Here is a 20,885-nt window from a genome sequence, read left to right as displayed (position 1 = left end):
TGGGAAATATGGTCAGCATATGGAAAGGGCACGACAAGCTAGAGGCTAGTAGGCTTTTAGTGTGCCAGACACTGAGCTGAGAATTTCACCCTATCACACGTAATCACAGCACCTCTAAGTGGTAGATATTATCTATTTTACAGGGAAAAATGAGATGACTGATATTAAATAACTTACATGGTAGAAATGGGCTTCTTGGTTTTCCTGATTCAGAAGCTCATGCCCTTTCTGCCAGATGATGCTACTACCATCACCTTACATGGGACTTTGGGGGGAGCATCACACGTCCCTTCCACATTAGCTGTGTAACTAATGACCCCGGAAACGTAGCAGCTAAAAGCAACATGTTCTTAGACTGAGGATCAGAAATCCAGGAGTGGATTTCTAGCTGGGCCTGCTACTCAGGGCTTCTCACGGGCTGCAATCACCATGTCTTACATATTTACAAGGCACATTTAAAAGCAAAAACTATGGTGTATGAAATGCATTGAGTGGCAAAATGTTGAATTTTTTTTTCCTTCAGATTAGGAGACGAACAAAGGTGCCTGCTCTCATTATTTGACATCACGGTAGAGACCCCAGTTGGTGCAAAGGAGCAAGGGGACTCAATTGTGGGGATTGGAAAGGAAGCTATTCAGCTGTCTTTTTCTCACAGGTGATGTGTACTTAGGTAATCCAAAAGAATTCGCAGATTATTAAAAATAAGAGTTGAATGAATTTGCCGGGTATAATCAGTACCCAAAAGTCAGCTGAACATCTGTATGCAGCCAAGAGTTTAAAAAATTAAAAACACTAAGAGCATCAGAAACATCATATACTTAGGAATAAATGCAATGTAAGACGTGCAAGAGCTCCACACAGAACTCTGTAAAACATCGTTGGGAGAAACGGAAGAAGAGCCAAGGAAATGGGTATGTTTGTGGATCAGAAGACTCCGTGTTACGAAGACGTCAGTTCTCCCAAATGACTATAGTTCGATGCAATCACACTCCCAAGTCCAACGTGGTTTTCGTGGGATTGACAAGGTGATTTTAATATGTCTATTGAAATGGACGAGGTAACGCACAGCCAATGAAGAAGACAAGAAGAGAGATTTTGGCCCTGGCCTGGTAGGTAAGTTGGCTAGAGCGTCATCCCAATATGCCAAGGTAGCAGGTTCCATCCCCAGTCAGGGCACATACAAGAATCAACCAGTGAATGTGTAAATAAGTGGAACAACTAATTGATGTCTCTCTCTCCCCCTCTCTAAAGTCAATAAATTTTTTAAAATATAAAAGTTTCAAAAAGAAGAAGAGAGATGTGTACCAGATAGCAAGACTTGCTGTGAGGGTCACTAAGACGATGTGGCCTTGTGAGAACTGACAATTAGCTCAGGAAAATGAAATAGAATAAACACTTCCAAGTAAGCCTCACATGTGTTTGCTTGCTTTCCTACATGGAATTATGGATAACATCTCTGACCAAACACACGACAATGGAACCCACTGGTTCCTACTACAAAGCTGAAGGTTGAGCTTCCTTCTTAAAGAGTCTGAAGACACCAGCCTGGCTCAAACATTCTGTGAAGGGTCCGTGCTCTCCTGGACACATGTGTTCACCCATGAGCTGTTATTGGTGTCTGAGTGCCAAACAGGGTTCAAGAGTGGGAACTAGAAGCAGAAGCAGGAGTGGTCCCCTCTGGCACCCTACCTGGGGACTCTTGCTTCCCATCCCCATAACTTTATGCGCTGAAACTAGAGGTGCTTGTCCCTGTTGTGTTGGGGGAAGATGGGTACAGGTGGGAAGAGGGTCCCTTCTACTTCCCTACCACTGAATTTAAGACTACCCCTGCTGCCTGGTCACCTGGCACTGCTCCCACCAGGTAACTGGCCCTGAGGAGGAGGAGCAGTAAGGCTGCAACGTGTGAGCAACGTGCCTGGAATGTGGAGAACTCTTGGGGACACCTCTTTCTATTTCCATGCCTGGTGACAACTGTGAATGAGTGTCTGCAGCCACCACAGCCACCACAGCCCGGCCAGGCCAAGGTAAACAGTTGCTCAGCCCCATCAGGAATGAAGGTCTGGGTCCTCCAGGCCCGTGACCTGCTGGCTGCTAGGGAGGGGGTCACAGACTGGGAGATGGAGAAGAGATGTTGAAGAGCAGTTAGGGCCCTAGAACCAGCGACAGCATGGAGACAAGCTTGCTCCACTCACCCTCCCATGCTGTCCTTTTTTCTGAGATTGTGACCAGCCACCACCCCACTTGGAGCATAAGTAACAGAGGGGGCTCCATGAGCCAATTGCATTGCAAGGCAGGGGCTGCAGCTGACACTCTTCAGGCCTCGGTCCATAGCTCTGACGTGACCTGACCCTGCAGTGGACAGCTGGCACCGACAGCCTCCCCCACAAGCACCTCCATCTCTCTGCTTTTCTGCCCAAGTCCTCCCTCCAGGGCCACAGCAGCTGGGTCGGCCCACGGGCACCTGGGATTTAGTGCCCCAGGGACAGCCTGCAGAGAACAAAGTACAGGAGTGAGTGGACAGTGCCCTGCTTTCCTGTCCTGCTGTGGGACAAGTGGGAGGCACATGCTATAGGGCCCTTGTAGATTCCTCAAAGGGATGGAGACCCAGTTGCCCACAGGGGCAGCTAGTGAAGGAACCCTTACTGGCTTTCTCCCTCCCTGGTCACATCCTGTCTACTCCCTCACCATGAGCGGTCACAAGGATGAGGCACACCCTCTGGGGCGAGGTGGGCCGTGGGTGCCTTGCATAGTGTACCTGAGACGCCTCACTTGCCTCATCTGGTCCCAGCCCCACAGCATAAAGCCGCTGTCTACACACAGGCCCTTTCTCAGGATCTGCTAAGACAACTCAGTGATCCCACTCTTATAGTTATTATTATGGATGCAATTGTGCCCCCTAAAAAGATATGTTGGAGTCCTACCCCCCAGTACTTCCAAATGTGACTTTATTTATTTATTATTTTTTAAAGATTTTATTTATTTATTTTTAGAGAGAGGGAAAGGGAGGGAGAAAGAGAGGGAGAGAAACATTAATGTGTGATTGCCTCTCACACGCCCCCTACTGGATAACTGACCTGTAACCCAGGCATGTGCCCTGACTGGGAATCAAACCAGTGACCCTTTGGTTCACAGGCCAATGACATTCAACCTACTGAGCCGCACCATCCAGGGCAATGACCTTATTTAGAAATATGGTCTTCACAGATGTCATTAGCTAAAATGAGGTCATAAGCAGGGTGAGCCTCAATGCCATCTGACGGGGGTCCTTAGGAGAAGATAATGTGGAGAGATGAGGAAAAATGCCGTGTGAAGGTGGAGGCAGAGATAGGGGCTGTGTGGCTGCAAGCCTAGAAGCACCAAGGACTGATGTTCCTTGCTTCCCCTGGAGGCCAGGAAGAGGCAAGAAAGGATTCTACCAAGAGCCTCACAGGGAGGATGGCGTGGCTGACACCTCAGACGTGCAGCCTCCAGAACGGTTAGAGAATAAACTCCTGTTGTTGTAAGCCACCCAGGTTACTGTACTTTGTCCAGGCAGCCCCACCCACCTGAGAGAGCTATACACTCAACAGAAATGCGAAATTAAGGAATGGGTACACAAGTGTTCACCGCAATTATATCGTTCATTATAACAAACCCTGGGAATGATCCACACTGGCACGGCCAGTAGAATGACAAGTAAAACTGTGGTCAGTCAGTGTCAGACAGCAGTGAGACGTGGGTGGAGGCTGAGTGCATGCTGAGTGAAAGCAGCCAGACACGGAGGGTGTCAAATGCATGGTGCCATGTGCGTAAAGTTCACACTACCACTTCGGGGTGAGTGTCTGCACAGGTCACAAAACCAGAAAGCAGAAGAAGGGCAGTGGCCGTGGTCCGAGAGAGTGGGAGGCTTCGGGTTGCTAGCTCGGCGGCGATTGCGCAAGCGTTTGTATTGTAACAGAACGTGGAGCTGTATGTGGAAGATGCAGCTGAAAGGCGCATGTGGACCGCAGGCAAAGGCCGGAGGGCCACCTGACACAGGAGCAGCAGAGGGATCCGCCCCTCCCTGGCCCCGATGGTTGGCAGATGAGTCCAGGTGTATCCTGGAGCTTTGGGATCATGGGGCGGGATTGCTTCAGGCAGGGCATAGTGGAAGGGGCCTTGGGGTCAGAGACCTGAGCTACTGGCTCCTACCCTGGCTGCCTCCCTCAGAGAAGCCCCTCCAGCTCTCAGGGCCAGAGTCCCCATGTCAATAAAAAGATTGAGGTAGCTCGGTGTCTCTTCAATGTGGCTGATCCCACTAGCCCAGGAAGCACGGACTGTAGCCTCCCCACTTAGCCCTGGAGAAGTAGAATGTTCTGGGGACACAGACCTCTCCCAACTCTTGCCATTCCAGGCTGCCATTACAGGCAGCCCATTATACCTCAGAGTGGCCACGAGGGGGCAGCAGAGCCCAAGTAATGCCACAATGCCAGTCCTCCAGAGGGCTGGACCTTGCAAAATTCTCTCTCTCTCTGCCCTGCCCCTCTCTTCTAATTTAGGTTTCGTTTTTGTTTTTTAAAAAAGGATGGGGCATGTGCCTCAGAAAATTGAGTGTGGTATTTTCCTTCTTCACGCTTGGAGGGTGAAGCTGAATTCCTGTAAAGGAAATAGAAAAAGGAATCACTGTGAGTCAGGCCTCTGAGACAAGTAGTTTGCCTTCACAATTCACGTGATCCATTTAACAATCCTGTGACATTGGTATCCTCCCACCTACCCCCCCCCGCCCCGCCCAACAGGAATGACTGGTTAAGAGACTTGTGCAAAGTCTCACTAACCAGGCACAGAGTAAGAATTTGAACCCAGGGCCTGAAACATTCCAAAGCTTGGAGTCTTACTCCTACACCACAACACCCTTCCACTGCTGCTGCCCACATCCAAGTACTCACATCCATAACCTCATTGGTGGGCTCCCTGGGCTCTGCAGGCAAGGCCCAGAAGGTATTATTATACTTAGCATAGGAAACTGAGGTTGGGGGCAGGGGAATGGTCTCAGAACACACCCTGAACTAATGATAGTGCCAGAGCCAGAACCCAAGTGTCCTGGCTTCCTCTCCTAGGTGATTAAGGGAGTAGCCAGGCACAGAGGCTCTGGAGACCCACAGAATGGGTTCAACTCCTAGCTCCACGATTTGCAAGCTGTGACCCTGGGCGAGCTGTTACTCCCTGAGCCTCACCTTGCTCACCTGTAAAATGAATGTGACAATATCCCCCTGTACTGATGCTCTGTCCTCTCGGCATCCATCACCTGCTTCTTCCTAAGTAAACCCTGATGCTGTGCACCTACCTGCCCCTCCCCCACCAGTTGATGTGACTCAAGGAGGCTGACCCTTCCCCTACGTCACCCTCCAGGGGGGAGTCTATTGTCTACAGTTAAACCCAGTCTGCGTCCTAGGGGTTGGGGCTGGAATAAACATATCATGCTGCTTGCAGGGGTCTTGGCGGAGCGGAGGACTTCTGGGAAGCTATCCTGTCTCTTCAGAGATCCTCAGAGCAGGTCCCATTCTTCTTCCTCTGACTATTGTCCTGTCTGGAGGTGACCTGGGGCTGGTGCTGTCATCTTGAGCTCAGCCTTAGGCTGAAGCACCCTCGAGGAGAGCAGACTCATCCCCGCCTTGGGACTCGCAGTCAAATGAGGTAATACAGGGCATCAGCCTGAGTCAAGGTTTCTGACAAGCCTTTGGGGGCAGCCAGGCAGACCCTGCCTGAGGGAGGCACCGCCTGCTGAGATAAAGCTGATAAAGCCCGTAAACCAGACCACACCACTTGGGGGCACAAGGGCTAACCAATGGGAGCCCCTTCTTCTGCTCTTCTGCCAGCGTTCTCACCTGATACTCTATTGGGGCAGAGAGCGGGCTAAGACCCTGCATTCTCCTGCTGGCCCTCCTGGGTTTAAATCCAGTTCTGTTACTTACTAGATCTGTGACTTTGGACAAGTCACTTCACACTGCAGTACCACTGTTTCCCCACCTGTGAAATGGACATGATGATAAGAATACCTACTTCTTAGGATTATTGCAACGATTGAGGTCAAATGTGCAAAATTCAGGGAACATGTGGGGCACATTATAAGCTCTCAGCAATTGCTGGCTCCTGTCATTCTCATCTCTCTTTTTTAAAGGTTGCCAAGATCTTGCCAGGTTGGAATTTAGTTTTGGACCCCTGCCTCTTGAGGTTGGGAGTTCAATTCCAATTTAGACACCGCCCTGAACTGGCTGTGCGACCTTTAGGGAAACATTCCCATCCCTGGGCTCAGATGGTCAGGCGTGCAACAAAGGCAACCCGCCCGGGAGATCTCCCTAACTCCTGACCTCTGCCATGGCTTCCTTGGCTTGTTTTTCCTCTGTATGCTAATGTGAGCCTCGGGTGCTGGGGAAATGAAGGAGGTTGGCAGGTGTATGTGGTTGCAGCCCCTCCCCCACTCCTGTCTGGTGGGTGTCCCAGGAAGTCTTGGGTCCACCGCAGCCTATTGCAGTGCTCCGCTGCTGCCGTCTTGAAAGTCTTAACAAATTTTGAACAGAGGACCCTGCGTTTTCATTTTGCACTGAGCGCTGCAGATTATGGAATGGGTGCTCATTCAGATTCACGGGCCTGAGTTGTGTTGTGCATTCACTGAGCTGGGGGCAGGGGAGGCAGCAGCCAGACCCCCAACTGAGGCATGTGCCCTGAGTGGGAATCGAACCTTTGACCATTTGGTTCACAGGTCGGCACCCAATCCACTGAGCCACACCAGCTAGAGCAGCTCACCTTTTTTTTATAATGGGAAATTGCAGCTTAATTTCCAGCTTCTCCCAGGCAATCTGACCGCATTCCCACATGGAAACAATCAGCTAGAGTGAGTAGCAGTCAGCTTATTCAGTGGGCTTTGCATCCTCCAGCTCAGCAAGGTCCCCACCACTCACCTGCCTGGAACTTGGAGACATCGGCATTAGTGGCCACTCGTTCAATTGGTACAGCTTCTCTGAGAATTCGTGTCTGTCGTTAGGGGTCATATCTGTGTGTTGTGTTGTGTTGTGTTGTGTTTGACAGCACTCGACTTAAGATTTGCTAACAGGACAATTGAGAAAATGCAGAGGTGAACCCCCACTTGTGATGACTATATGTGGAGAGTCTCTTCCTGATTCCCTGATGAGTTTGGAGCATCAGAGTTCTCCTTCCTGCACTTGGCCTGTCCAGCCTCCTCCCACTTGTCATGTGGATGTCTGTTTACCTGCTGTTCTGGGGTGAGGGGAGGGAATTTTGTGAAAGAGGAAGAGAAGCAGCTAGAACTAGAGTAAGACCGTTCCCTAGGGGTAAGGAGTAGCGTTTTCCCAACAATTGGTGGAAGATTTCCTGATTAATGCCTGTGGAGAGGCCAAGGTAATGGTGGGGTGGAGTTGAGGAGCAAGGTTAGGACCTAGGAGAAAGATCTACGTTCTTCGCTGCTGCAGAAGACCTTGGTAATTGTCTACGCAATACTAATCCTCTCCTTCTGACAGGCAACAGTGAGCCTAGGTAGAGCACAGGCAAGAAAAAGCCTGCCCTGATTGTCTCATGGGGTTGTGGTGAAAATCAAATGGGATGATGTAAGGTAAAACCTGTGAACTCTGAACAAATGTGAAGGGTTAACTTACTATTAAGGCAAAGAAAACTTGTGCGAGAACCTTTGTATGAGAAACTATCTCCTGCCCTGGCTGGTGTGGCTCAGTGGACTAAGCACCAGCCTGCAAACCAAAGGTTCTCCGGTTTGATTCCCAGTCAAGGCACAAGCGTGGGTTGCCGCCAGGTCCCCAGTAGAGGGCGCATGAGAGGCAACCACACATTGATGTTTCTCTCCCTCTCTTTCTCCTTCCTTTCCCCTCTCTCTAAAAATAAATAAATAAAACCTTTAAAAAGAGAGAGAAACTATTTCCTCAAATGCATGTGCACAAATCAGGCCTCTGTAAACTAGTCTGTTCAAGGCCTTGTCAACAACTAATAACTGTGTGTTCCTGGTCACTTCCCCCATAACCACAGCTTTGAAAGGAGAATTTTCTTGGAATACAAACCTTAGCACTGCTTACGTTATCAATCCCAGTAAATGAGTCCTTTTGAGAACAAGGAGCTTAGTGGCAGCTGCTAGCTGATATCAAACTTTTTGCTAAGAGCATCCCAGTTCTCCCACCCCTCGCTCTGCTTTGCCTACTTGGTTAGTGATTGCTGGGGTGTGGTATGTACAGAAAAGTTAAGTGTAGGGGTGGCCTCTTTCCCATGGGGGTGCCTATGTGGTGCAAGTAATCCTCTTTTAATCACGGTCTAAACATGGCCCTAAAACAAGATGTTTGTGCCAAGGAGAATTCCAGGAGGCATTGCCCAGATGATGGTGGGGGTGGGGGGTGGGGATGAGTGGGGAAAATAATAGAATCGTCAGCCCTGCCGAGAGTGGGCAGGGGGTGGAGTGCGCACTTCTGTTGCTTTGGATTAACCGAAGAATGAATTGAAACGTCCCTTTTCCTTTTAATCAGCACCTTACTCACTCTAACAGTATTTGTCCCATTTAAACTGTAAAGAATGTGGTTGTGTTTTCTCCCTAGCAACACATAAAAACACATACGACTAACTACACAAACACCTTTGGGTTTTTTTTTTCAATTTTGCTTTGGGATAATTTTGGATTTACAAAAGCTGCCAAGATAGCCAGGGAATTCCGTGTACACTCATCGCTCACCTCCCCCAATGTTAATATCTTACTTCACCACGTTGCATTAGCCACCATCAACAAACCAATATCAATACATTATTAAAACACATCCTTATTAACCACAGTCAGTGCTGTATTCAGATTGCTTCAGTTTTTAATCTAACTGTTCTTGTTTTTACATCAGCATCAAAAAAGTCATTAAAAAAAATATCAACTCAAAATCAAGGAAACATTTTTTTCTCTTTGGAGGGTGTAAAGTTTTAGACTTAGGTAGGCCCTTGCCAGGAACACCATTTTTATAGTTAATTAATTCTGCCTCTCCCATTCAGATGATATGACTTTAGCTAAAGTCAGCTTTTAAAGGAAAGAGTAAATGTTTATCAAAAGGAATCCTTGTGGAACCTGAAGTTGGTAGTGGGGTGTGGGAAGGGGTGGAAATTTGGGTTCTGTGGTGCATCTGCCCTTAGTGGGAAGAGAATGTGTTAGACTCTCTGCCATCTAGAAATTGGGGGGAAGTTACTCAGCCTCAGTTTCTTGTTGTGTCAGATGTTGGTACCGATCCTTCGATGCAGGGTTGTAGTGAAGTTAGATACAAAGTAAATGAAGCCTTCAGAATTGTGCCCAGTACACTAGGGCTCAGGAGCCATTTTTGTTATTATTTTAGGGGGTTTTTTTTTTTAAGGGAAAGAGAGGAATTTTGGAAATGTTTTGCTTAATGGCTGCTTGTTTTAACTTACTGCCTCTAAGTAAAAACATTTCCTTACCACGTCACTGTCTACCACCACATTCCAGATACATCCTTCCCTCTGCTCTCTCTCAGTGTCTCTCTTGAAGTGGTGTGGTATATGTTTTCCTCTTCCTACCCCATAAAAACCATATCATCCTACAAGGCTTTGAGCAAATATCTCCACAAAGCCTACTCAGATGCTCTCAGTGCTGGGGAAAGGTCTGAGTCTGTTTCCTTATTTGTAAAATGGGATTAAAAATAGTACTAAAAATAGAAACAACAGTAGAGTGGATAAAGCTGAGAATCAAGTTAATGATTTGCAACATAAGGAAGCAAAAAACAACCAATCAGAACAAGAAGAAGAAAAAAGAAGCCAAAAAAATAAGGATAGTGTAAGATGCCTCTGGGACAACCTCAAGAGGCCCAACATTTGCATTATAGGGGTGCCAGAAGGAGAATAGGAAGAGCAAGAAATTGGAAATCTATCTGAAAAAATAGTGGAAGGAAACTTCCCTAATTTGGTGAAGGAAATAGACATGCAAGTCCAGGAAGCACACAGAGTCCCAAACAAGATGGATGCAAAGAGGCCCACTCCAAGACACATCAGAATTAAAATGGCAAAGGTTAACGATAAAGAGACAATCTTATAAAACAGCAAAAATATGTAGTTAACTACAGAGGAGTTCCTATAAGACTGTCAGCTGATTTCTCAAAAGAAACTTTGCAGTCTAGAAGGGACTGGCAAGAAATATTCCAAATCATGAAAAGCAGGGTTGCTCTATCTGGCCAAGATATCATTTAGAATCGAAGGGCAGATAAAGAGCTTCCCGGACAAGAAAACAATGAAGGAGTTCACCATCACCAAACCATTATTATATGAAATGTTGAAAGGACTTATTTAAGAAAAAGAAGATCAAAACTAAGAACAATAAAATGGCCAAAAAATACACACCTATGAACAATTGGATCTAAAGAACAAACTAAACAAACAAGAAGAACAGAGACAGAATCATGGATATGAGAGCATTTGATGGCTGCCAGATGGGAGGGGGAATGGGGGAAAGGGTGAAGAGGTGAGGGGATTAAGGAGTACAAAAACGTAGTTACAGAATAGCCATGGGGATGTAATGTACAGAACAGGAAATGGAGTAGCCGAAGAACTGATATGCGTGACCCACGGACATGAACAATGGTGGGAGGATTGCCTGAGGGAGTAGGGGGTGCTGAGTGGAGGGGGAAAAATTGAGACAACTGTAATAGCATAATCAATAAACTGTAATTAAAAATAGTTGTAGTGTGGCTGAAAGGGAAAAATGTATATGAAATGCTACTCATTGCATCTATCGCATAGTATGTTCCTCTAAAGAAAATAATACTAGCTTTTCCTATAGATAATACCAATGAAAATGGAAAGAAGAGCAGAAAATCCATTAAGGACTTATATACAGGGACTGACCTTAGTGACTGATTCCTCGTATGGAGTGGAAAAGAGAGGGAGAGGTCAGGAACGGCCCCTGGGTCTCTAATTTTTGAGTGAGAGAAATATAGACATTCATGGAATGAGGGACAAGAGTGAGGGGCTTTGTTTCTTTTTGGTTTTTTGTTTTATTTTTGCTTTGTTTGAATGGATTATTGCAACTGAAAGTCATGGCACTTGGTCCTTGGCCTGTGGAATTTAACAAATCCTTGGGACACCAAGACGCCCAAAGACCATTGACTATCTGGGTCTCAGTCTGAGCAGAGAGGTAGTTGAGTGTCTTTCTTTCTTTCTTTCTTTCTTTCTTTCTTTCTTTCTTTCTTTCTTTCTTTCTTTCTTTCTTTCTTTCTTTCTTTTTTTCTTTCTTTCTTTCTTTCTTTCTTTATTTCTCCATCCTTCCTTCCTTCCTTCCTTCCTTCCTTCCTTCCTTCCTTCCTTCCTTTCTTCCTTCCTTCCTTCCTTCCTCCTTCCTTCCTTCTTTCCTTTTGGCCTAAGTAATTCTTCAGTTCATTTGAAAGATTTACAAATTCCGGACCTATAGTTTAGACCAGTGATTTTCAACCTTTTTCATCTCATGGCACACATAAACTAATTACTAAAATTCTGTGGCACACCCCAAAATGTATGTTTTGCTGATTTGACAAAAAATACATATAATGTTGATGCATTTACATTGGATAGTTGTTGTTGTGTTGGCTGTTTCATTTTTTTATCTGACAATCTAAGGGGAAAGAGGTCAGTGACCCTGACTAAAGAATAGGTATTCGTGTTTTAAAAATTCTCATAGCACACTGGTTGAAAATTGTTGGTTTACACTCTAGAGTGTCTCCTTCCCTCCTTTTAATGTATTTGTTCACGCAACGCATATCAAACACCTGCTATGTGTTAGGGACTATGCACGACACTGGAGAAACAGTATGCAAAATGGATATGGTCCTCCCCCTTGTGATGCTCAGCTGAAAGAGACACTGTAATGAGCCAAAATTCAGCACTTGTAGTTCTTAAGTAAAGCTTTGTGAACATAGGGAAGCTGCATACACTTTTAAACTTTCCAGAGTACTTTTTTTCCTTTTCTGGATTTTAACTTCATTATTATAGAAAAAAATTGTTTACATCGTATAGTGTTTCTTGCTTTGAATTCTACATTGTCTTATGTTACTATTACTACCTCAAATGTTTTCACTTGCATGTCATACTTTTGACCATTTCTGGGTTTTCTCTCTTCTAATATATGAGTTATTATTCCAATTCACTTAATTTTGTAAGTTTTTTTTAAACTGAGATAAAAAACCTCATAGAATTTACCATTTCAATCCGTTTTCATTTGCAGTTCAGCAGTGTTAACTGGAGTCACATGGGTGTGCAATGGGTCTCTGGAACTTTTTCATCGTGGAAAACCGAAACTGTGCCCACTGAACAACTCCTGATCCCCCACTGCCCCAGCCCTGGGCAGCCACGATTCTTTCGGTTTCTATGAGTTTGACTATGTTAGGTACCTCATATAAGTGGAATCAGATAGTATTCGTCTTTTTATTACTAGCTTGTTTCACCTAGCATAGTGTCCTCAAGGTTCTTGCATGTTGAGTATGTAATGGGATTTCCCCCTTTTTACGACTCAGTAATATTCCATTGTGTTTACAGGGGAGGGGACCCCCCAAAACTGGAATTATCTTCTGGAGGAGAGGCCCCTTGTGGGACAGGCTTCTCCTGCTACGTGAGGTTCTAGGAACCCATCTGTATTGGTGTACCAGCTGGCCTCGCTGTGAGCTTCAGTGAATTTTTTTTTAAGACTCTTCCAATGCGTTTGCCTATTTCATGATGGGTGATTTTCGGTGCACCTGCCCACAGCGCGCTGAGTGTTCAGTAGTTTTTGACCAAAAACATCATGACCCCCATGCCCCACCCTCCCTATTCACCCAATCCCACCCCAAGCAACCTTTTTTGTTTCCCTGGATGGAAAATGTCCTCAAAAGGAAATGTCTTGCCAATGTGGAAGAGGGGAAAACATAAAATGGCACAAGCACTAAAAGGCATCAAAATCGATGACTTCAAGAACTGTTTTGAGCAGTGAAAAAAGGGATAGGTGTATTGCATCAAATGGAGAGTATTTTGAAGGTGACTGAAGTTTAAACATGTAAGAATAAATACTCAATTTTTTATAAATAAATTCCATTTTTGTGGGGTACCCCCTCATATACAGCACATTTTCTTCTCTTAGAGGGATTTTTATTTTATTTTTTAAGAGATTTTTATTTATTTATTTATTTATTTATTTATTTATTTATTTATTTATTTTAGACAGAGGGGAAGGGAGAAAGGCAGAGAAACATCAATGTGTGGTTGCCTCTCACACGCCCCCTACTGGGGACCTGGCCTGGCCTGGAACCTAGGCATGTTCCCTGACTGGGAATCCAAGGGGGGACTAATTGGTTCGCAGGCTAGCATCCAATCCACTGAGCCACACCAGCCAGAGCAAGGGTTCTAACCTGATGTTCTTTACTCTCTAGGCTGCTGGCTAAATAAATTATTTCTGCTGAAAGCTAGTCTTTAAAGAACTTCAGTTCCGCTTGGGGGCCCTAGAGTCTGTTTGTGGGCTCTCACGTGGTGCCTGCAGATGGCATTCCTAATAAAGTTAGTTCATACACAAAAGTCAAGACCAACTATGAGCTTCTCTGGGAACTAGGGAATATGCTTTCAAGGAGAAAAAGGAAAACCATTATAAACTTGAACCACTTAAATTTTCACTGATTTCTCTTAGCCCGTCGTTTCCATCCTTAGAGAAGGGAGAAGTATTGCGAACTCGACTTGTTTGTACTTGACTGGAGCTTTGTAATCATAGCAAATATGCTTATTTTATGGTAAAGGGAAGCAGAGAGGGCCCTGGCCTGAGAGTTGGAGATGGGTTCTAGTTCCAGCTTGGCCACTAAGCAGTTGGGGGGCTTTAGACATGTGCCTTCCCCTCGAGTATCGGCCTCCTTTCTGTAAATTGCTGCAGCACTTGGACTAGAGGGGCTCCATTCCTCTCAGCTCTAATGTTCTGTGAATTAATGATACCACTTGACACTTTCATTCATTCTACTTTTTATTTGGCATTTGCTCATTTGATACATATATACATATATAAAAATCTGTACATGGTAAAAATACAAAATAAGTATTTCTTTATAAGTTATGCAATTAAACAGCTACCTTTTTAAAGTTTAAAAACCATTGCAAAAGAGAGAGAGAAGGAACTCTAGTCAGTCCTTTATAGTCATTCACAATAACCTTGGTATAAAATATCCATACAACATATGTGTACAAAATAGTGTACAGTTCATAAAAGCTGTGCAAAGACAGCAAAGTTCGGTACAAAAAAAAAAATCAAAGAGGCTTGTGGGTCTCCCTCTGTCCACACCATGCCCAGTGCTCAGGAGCTTTGCAAGTCAGCGAAACCTCCCCAGAAATAACGAAAGGGCACAAGGTAGAGTGCTTGGTGCATACACTATGGATGCAGAATTTTTTTTTTTTACAAAAAAAGCTTTAACACACACATACAGAAATAGAGACAGACTCTTCTTCCCATTTAGAGAACTCATTTCTTTGCCCAGAGAGCATTTACAATATGACAGAAAAGGCTCAGTATTTTATGTTGTACCTTAGACCAGAAGGCACAGATATTCTTTCTTTTAGGGAATTCTTGAGCTTTCTAAGAGCACTGTTATGGGAAGACTAGGTTAGCAGAGTCTGGAGTTGTATCTAAGATAGGGAGGTGCCTCTAGGAAGCCAGGGGTCTTGGAATTAATGCTGCTGTAGCTCCTACACTGCTTTCCTCCTCCACCCAGGGTTTCCTACCTTACAGGGGTGTTGCTGCTAAGGACCAGCAGGGCCTGGCTCACAGTTAAACCCAGGCCGTGGGAGTGAACACCCCACTGTGTTTCAAATAGCTTGCAATAAAGAAGACGGACAGGAGCCCTTGGGAAAAAGTTAAGGCTAAAACCAAGACCAACATTTAACTGATGTGGTGAGGGCCGTGGAGAGGCGGTGTGGGGGAAGAAAACGTTCCTTTGGGGCGCCCTAGACCAGGTGACGTGTCACAGCGGGGAGTGGCAGCGTTTGGCAGTGGGAACTAAGTGAACGCCAGACCCAACCCAACCTCTTCAATTTCAAAGCACTTAGAAACAGTACCCCGGGCACGGGATTCTCCTAAGACACCGTGATCTCCTCCTCTTCACCCTCCTCATCCTCCTCGGAGTCGGAGAAGTCCGAAGGTTTGCCCGGGCTGCTGGAGTGAGCCGGGGAAGGGGGAGGCGGCCCTCGCAGCCGCGGGTCCCGCAGGTGCTGAGAGTCGGGGGACGCGTGATAGGCCATGCAGTGGCCGGGGCTGCCCCGGCCCTCATCTTCCTCCTCGTCCTCCCCCTGGCCCTTCTGGCCCACATCGCTGAGGTCCGGGTGCGGATTGAGTTTTGTGGGAAGGGTCTGCTCGCGGCAACCCCCACTAGACAAGAGCTCACGCTCCTTGGAGTTCCGCCACTTCATGCGTCGGTTCTGGAACCAGATTTTCACCTGGTGCGCGAGGGGCCGCGAGAGCAGGGGAGACACAAAGGTTAGCACAGACCCCCTCCCCCCGCCCCAGATAGAGGGCGGGGGGCAGGGGCGCGGGCAGGTGAAGGGAGGGGCGGGGTAAGAGGGCTCCGTCCTCCCTCTCCCAGACTCTTCCCCACCCCCTGACGTGAATTCAAAGGGTCCTCAGCACTAAACCTACCCTCACCCCCGCTCCCACTCCTTGCGCCTCTGGCCCCAACCTCTGGTGCCTGGCCCAGACCCGCAGGGGTGGAGGCGCCGAGTGCAGGGGAGGCGGGGCGGGGAGAGGGGTGGGCTGCCCAGAGCAGCCTGCTGAAAACTGGACCCCGCATGCCTCCTCGTGCGATAGGTAGGGGAGGGGTGACGCGTGTGGAGAGGAAAGGGCTGTGGGGACACTGCTCTCACCTGTGAATCTTTCAAGCCCAACTTGGCTGCCAGCTTCTTGCGGTCGGGCTTGCTGATGTACTTCTGCTTCTGGAACATCTTCTCCAGCGCCTTGCGCTGCACGTCGGAGAACACGGCGCGACGCAGCATGCCCCGGCGAGGCTTGCCACGGGCGGCCAGCGGCCACGAGAAGGTCCCCGGGATGGGCACGACGCTGGAGGACGCTGCGGAGGGGTGCGCGTGGGATGTTGCCAGTGAGTGGGTGGCGCCCCGCCCGGTGGTAGCGTCCGCCTTCCCAGCGTCACCTCCCCCGGTTTTCCTCCCTGATCCCTTCTCAGCTCTTTAAAGCTCTCCATTTTCTTCCCCTGGAGAATAGGCCACGAACCTACAAACCCTCCAGAGTGAAAGGCGTTTTCCGCCCAAATAACTTTCCCTTTCAACCAAGCAAGCCAGGATTAGGTAAAACCACTGAAACACAGAAAACAGCTCCCACAATAGCCTGTTTTCGTTTTTTCCATTCAACAGTCTGGGGCAGACAAACCTGCGTACATCAACACAAAATAAATGATAAACAGCAACAAAACAGCAACAAAAAATAAATGATAAAATACCCAGCTGAGGCCACTGGGTTTCCCTCTTAAGCTTTTGTCACCTGGGTGGCTTTTGCATTCCTCAGATGAAACTGAAGTGCTTTGCTGATTTGGTAGTGAGGAGAAAATCCTCTTTGGGTTTTTTTCTTTTTGAAAAATCCAATCAGTATTCATCTTTTTTTTTTTTAAATTACTCTTTCCTCCCCTCCCCCACAAACGTAAAGAATTTTGCCGAATACATGAAAAGTGGCAGCTAATTAGCACATTGACCGCTTCCCAATGGGTACTGGCATGATAAAAAGGGGGAACGTTTCGCTTTAAGGGAGGGGAAAAAAACCCAAAAAGAAACAGAGACTCTAATGAAGCGTGAATGGTAATTGTGTAGTAATGAACTAACAGAAAAAGACTGAGGACAAGCAGCGAAAGCCATATATTACTGGGACAAAAGAGATTTACACTTTCAAACTAAACACAACTGCGGGCCAAGACCATTGGGAGAATACTGATGGCAGAGGCTTCTCTCCCCCGAATCATTTTCATTAAATGGACATGAAAAGCTATTTAGAAAGCTCGGGTGGTTTTTGTCAGCGTATTGAGATGAGAGAGAAAGGGAGCAAATTCCATGATCAGCAGCAGCATGAATGGTGGGGGGGGGGGTGAATTCTCTCTCCCCCTTTTAAAAATCAATTGCTTGTTTCTTTCGCTGATATTTGGGAGTGCTGTCCTGGTTTTCCCCACCCCCCACCACCATGCCCAGCCTCTTTTCTCTTTACAGGCGCTCCTCTTTTACCTTTGGAGTCCTGACCAGCTGCAGAGATTTTGAGCTACCACTGGGGCTCCAGGATGAAAACCTCGTGGAACCTGTTTTTAAGGTGTTTCTCCTGTAGCCTAGGAACCAATGACGAGCTTCCCTACTACTTATTTTACCAGTTCAGTGGTCCTTTAAGAAACGTGGTGGTGGGGGGAGGGTATGAGAAGAGTTTGGGAGATCAGGTTGGAAAAAGAAGGTTGGGGTTGTGGGAGGATCTATTCTCCCTCCCCCCGGGGCGACCCCAGGAATCCCACACAAGAGGGCACTCCATGTGGTCTTGTGAAAAGCTCGAAGCCCTGAATGAGTCTTAAAGAGAAATTAGCCCCGGCTGGTAGGTGTCTCCGGGCGGCGTGGAGGGGTGAGGGCCGGTCTGTGTGTGGCTGCCCGGAGGAGCTGACCAATTGGTCATGGTGCTGAAACCTTTGTGGGGGAATCGTGGCCAAGTGCACTGACTCTGTGGGAAAACGGCGGCGTGAAGGGATGCCAACAGCTCCTCGCCGGGAAGGGAACCGCCTCAAATTGGGACCATGACAATTCCTGCTAATTTGTAGAGCAGAGAATTGGTGCAAAGTGTCAAGCAGTCACTGCTTGTGCTAAATAGGGCATCAAATTGGCGCGACGGATTCGTGAATGTTGTACGCCTCGCAACCTCTGAACCAGAGCGCAACCCCAAGGGGTGGACGGAGAAATATGGCTTCGCGACGGGCTGGGACTGGGGCGCGCCCAGTCTCCGGGAAGGCGGGGGGATGAAACCTACCTGGGAAATACGAAGATCTGATGAAAGGCTGGAAGGAGCCTTCAAAGTAGGGAAAGGCGAAGGTCTTGGGAGGGACATTCTGGAGCAAGGCGGGGGATCCTTCTGGAAGAGAGTGAAGGAGGTAGGAAAAGGGGGGGGAGACAGAAAGGGAATTTGATTATTACCTGCTTGATTATCGTTCTGCACATTGAACCCATTATATATATGATTATATATATTAAATCCTTTCGCACCCCAAATAGTCCTGAGTTGACGCCCACCCCCGTCCCCAATCTCATCCTAGGCACTAACGAGATAGGTAGGACTCGAGCGCAGAAGAAAAGAATTGCAGATGCATAATACTAGCGAAGCTAGTAAATATATTCAGTCTTGGGTTTTAAGAAACTGGCACCCAGAGGCTAGAGGGCAGAAACGCAGGGGCGCCGCAGCGCGCGCTTTGTTTAGCAGCGCTTGGGAACTGTGCGCTCCCTGCGGCTGAACTGCTGAAGTTCGTTTTGAGGGTGGGGCGAACCTGGAGGCTTTTCTTTCCCGCAGTCCGCGGATCCTAAGTCTCGCATTGTGCGACGTGAGGCCTCTGGGGTTGTGCGTACAGGTGCGCGCCGATACTTGCGTGGGTACCTGCTGCATACCGGAGACCGAGGAGAGGACTCCTCACCTGGACCAGTCCTCAGTGTTTTGAGCTCACTTACCGTTTCTGGGCGCTGAGGAGAGAATGGCGTTCACCCCAAACTTCAGAAACGTGGGCTCGCTGGCAGGGGAGACGGCAGTCTGTGGTGATCTGCCCCGTCGGCTGCCCGGACCCGGGGAGCCCAGGTCCGAGGCCCCAGCGTCTGTAAGATTCGCTGTGGCCCCCTGCCTAGGGGGCGACATGCTGGCCGCGGGCACGCTGCGGGGCAGGTAGGCTGGGGGGCGGCTGATGCGGATCAGATCCTCGACCAGGAAGCTCGAATGTCCGGAAAATGCCGACTGCAGGGACTGGGGCAGCGTTAAGGTGGGTGTGGGGCGCAGGAGGCTGGGGTACCCGGCGGGGGGCGCGAGGAGGCCGGGGAACATCATGTTAGGCGCAGGGCGGGCGTAATAACCCTTCTTCCAGTAGCCGAAGGGTAAATGCCTGGCTTCTCGCCCCTCCCGCCCCCGCGGTGCCCTCTCTCTTGGGCTTAGCAAACGTCTCCAAGTAACAAACGCTCCCACTTGGGCGCCTGCGAGTCCTCCGTGGTCCTCCGGTCGAGGTGATGGTTTTATAGTAGCCCGCCCGTTAAAGCGCTTTGAAAAGTGACAGCTCTGACAATGAAGTTCAACAAAGTTCTCCACTCGAGCTTCATTCGCCAGAGGCTCTGAGCGCTCTGATTGGCGCAGGGGTGCAATTTATGATTGGATTAGTCTTCATAAGCATCGCCCGCACAATGGGCCGGCAACAAAGGCTGGCGCGCATCAGTTCTGCGTATCGACCGCCTCTTTGCAATACAGTTCATCCCCAAAGCTCTTGCCGGGAGTTTTTGTTCCGAAGCAACACCCGGGCTAATTAAATGCCTATTTAGAAGTTTCAGATGACATCTTGCCTCATAGAAAAGGAATTATTTAAAGAACGCACTAAATTTATTTGCAGCTCCCCTGCTGAGCCTAGAAAATAAATCAATAAATATTCATAGAAATTCATCCCCGGGCAATCAGTAAAGTAACCCTCCCTGTTTTGGGGAAGGGCGATGGAAAATTTTAAGTCAATGAACGTGAAAATACACTCCCTCTTCCAACTCCAGTCCTGTGTCACCGCAGCTGAGGCAGAAAGCCGATATAAGAGGTAGGTGAAGTCAGTGTGTATGTGGAGGGCGTACCACTCTAACAACCCAGGGGGACTTGAAATTGATGCTTCAGGGCTACTGGATGCTCATTCATACGGGTGAAGGGGAGAGGTCTTGATTTGCTATTTCATTTTGGGGAACTGGCTGAGTATGAGCGAGTTGGTGTTACCTGAACAGTAGAATGAGTCTCCTTATGTAAATTCCCAGCAACTTGAAAAATGATTTTCAGCCACATTTGTCTAAGGAGTGTCACCAACTAGCACTCCCCAGCTCATCTGGGGTAGCAGCGGAGGGGAGCACTTCCCTGGGTCAAAGCAGCAGGTTTCCGCTTGCACAGGGCTAACCCCTGCCGGAAGCCGCCTCACCCACGGCGACCAGAATGCAACGAGTGCTCTGTGGCCGTTTTCCAATCACAAGGAGCCTTAGACGGTTTCTGTTGAAACTCATCCACAGCCTGAACTTTTTAAAAGCTATAGTAGCAAAGATTGGGATTTGCCAGGAGAGAGCTCGACCTACCCAATGCGGGATGCTTAACTTGGTCAAGGTTTTGCAACATCTTAACTGCAACATGCAAATACGTCTGAAAACAGAGTGAAGGACACGGTTCCTGAGAATGCTGGTCCACATCAGGAAAGCTTATCCTGGATTCGGGGCCTCAGATGAGAATATTCCTGCAGACAGTCCTTCCCTTTCCTCTGGGTTGGGGCCGGGGTGTTTCTGAGCTCCGCCGGATAACAGATGTGTTAAATGTCCCATTCACTTCTTTAGTGTGGCTGAACCTCCCCAAAGAAAAGTGTGCAGCCCTGCCAGGCCTCCCTGATCCTATTAACCATGAACTAACTGTCACTTTCAGCTGGTTTTCCTTTTTGCTTTTTAACACAAAGCTTTCTCAAAAATCTTATTAACCAGCTTTATTTCTCTGGATGGTTTTGTTCGGGGCGTTTTTTGTTGATGATCTCCATGTCGCTGCTTTAACCATTCAATAAAAGTGCATCTGCGATTTATATCACATTAAACCAGAAACGGAGCCTGCTAAAGCTCTCCCTTGATTCAAATTAAAAAGTTATTTAGGGCCGGGTTCAGGAGCTGAATTAATGCTGGAC

At 47.7% G+C, this 20,885-nt stretch overlaps 1 protein-coding gene across 1 annotated transcript; it reads right to left on the bottom strand.

The window, feature by feature from the left end:
- Nucleotides 1-15,063: 15,063 nt before the first annotated feature.
- DBX1 (developing brain homeobox 1) lies at nucleotides 15,064-19,039 on the bottom strand. Its single transcript, XM_024558758.2, has 4 exons — nucleotides 18,673-19,039; nucleotides 17,984-18,085; nucleotides 15,847-16,049; nucleotides 15,064-15,423 (listed from the first exon to the last, which is right to left on the bottom strand). Exons 1-4 carry the CDS (start codon nucleotides 19,037-19,039, stop codon nucleotides 15,064-15,066), a joined length of 1,032 nt encoding a protein of 343 aa, XP_024414526.1.
- Between the last annotated feature and the right edge of the window lie 1,846 nt (nucleotides 19,040-20,885).

This window comes from Desmodus rotundus, chromosome 5 (assembly GCF_022682495.2).
Source record: "Desmodus rotundus isolate HL8 chromosome 5, HLdesRot8A.1, whole genome shotgun sequence".
Taxonomy (NCBI): Eukaryota; Metazoa; Chordata; class Mammalia; order Chiroptera; family Phyllostomidae; genus Desmodus; species Desmodus rotundus.
This window is presented reverse-complemented; position numbering and strand designations above follow the sequence as displayed.

What these genes read in the sequence shown, in the direction of transcription:
- DBX1 (XM_024558758.2), bottom strand. Translation starts at nt 19,039, where the DNA reads ATGATGTTCCCCGGCCTCCTCGCGCCCCCCGCCGGGTACCCCAGCCTC. An exon ending in CTCCTCAGCGCCCAGAAACG is followed by an intron (nt 18,086 to 18,672) that starts GTAAGTGAGCTC and finishes ACTCTCTTCCAG; the next exon opens with AAGGATCCCCCGCCTTGCTC. An exon ending in CAGATCTTCGTATTTCCCAG is followed by an intron (nt 16,050 to 17,983) that starts GTAGGTTTCATC and finishes ACCCCTCCGCAG; the next exon opens with CGTCCTCCAGCGTCGTGCCC.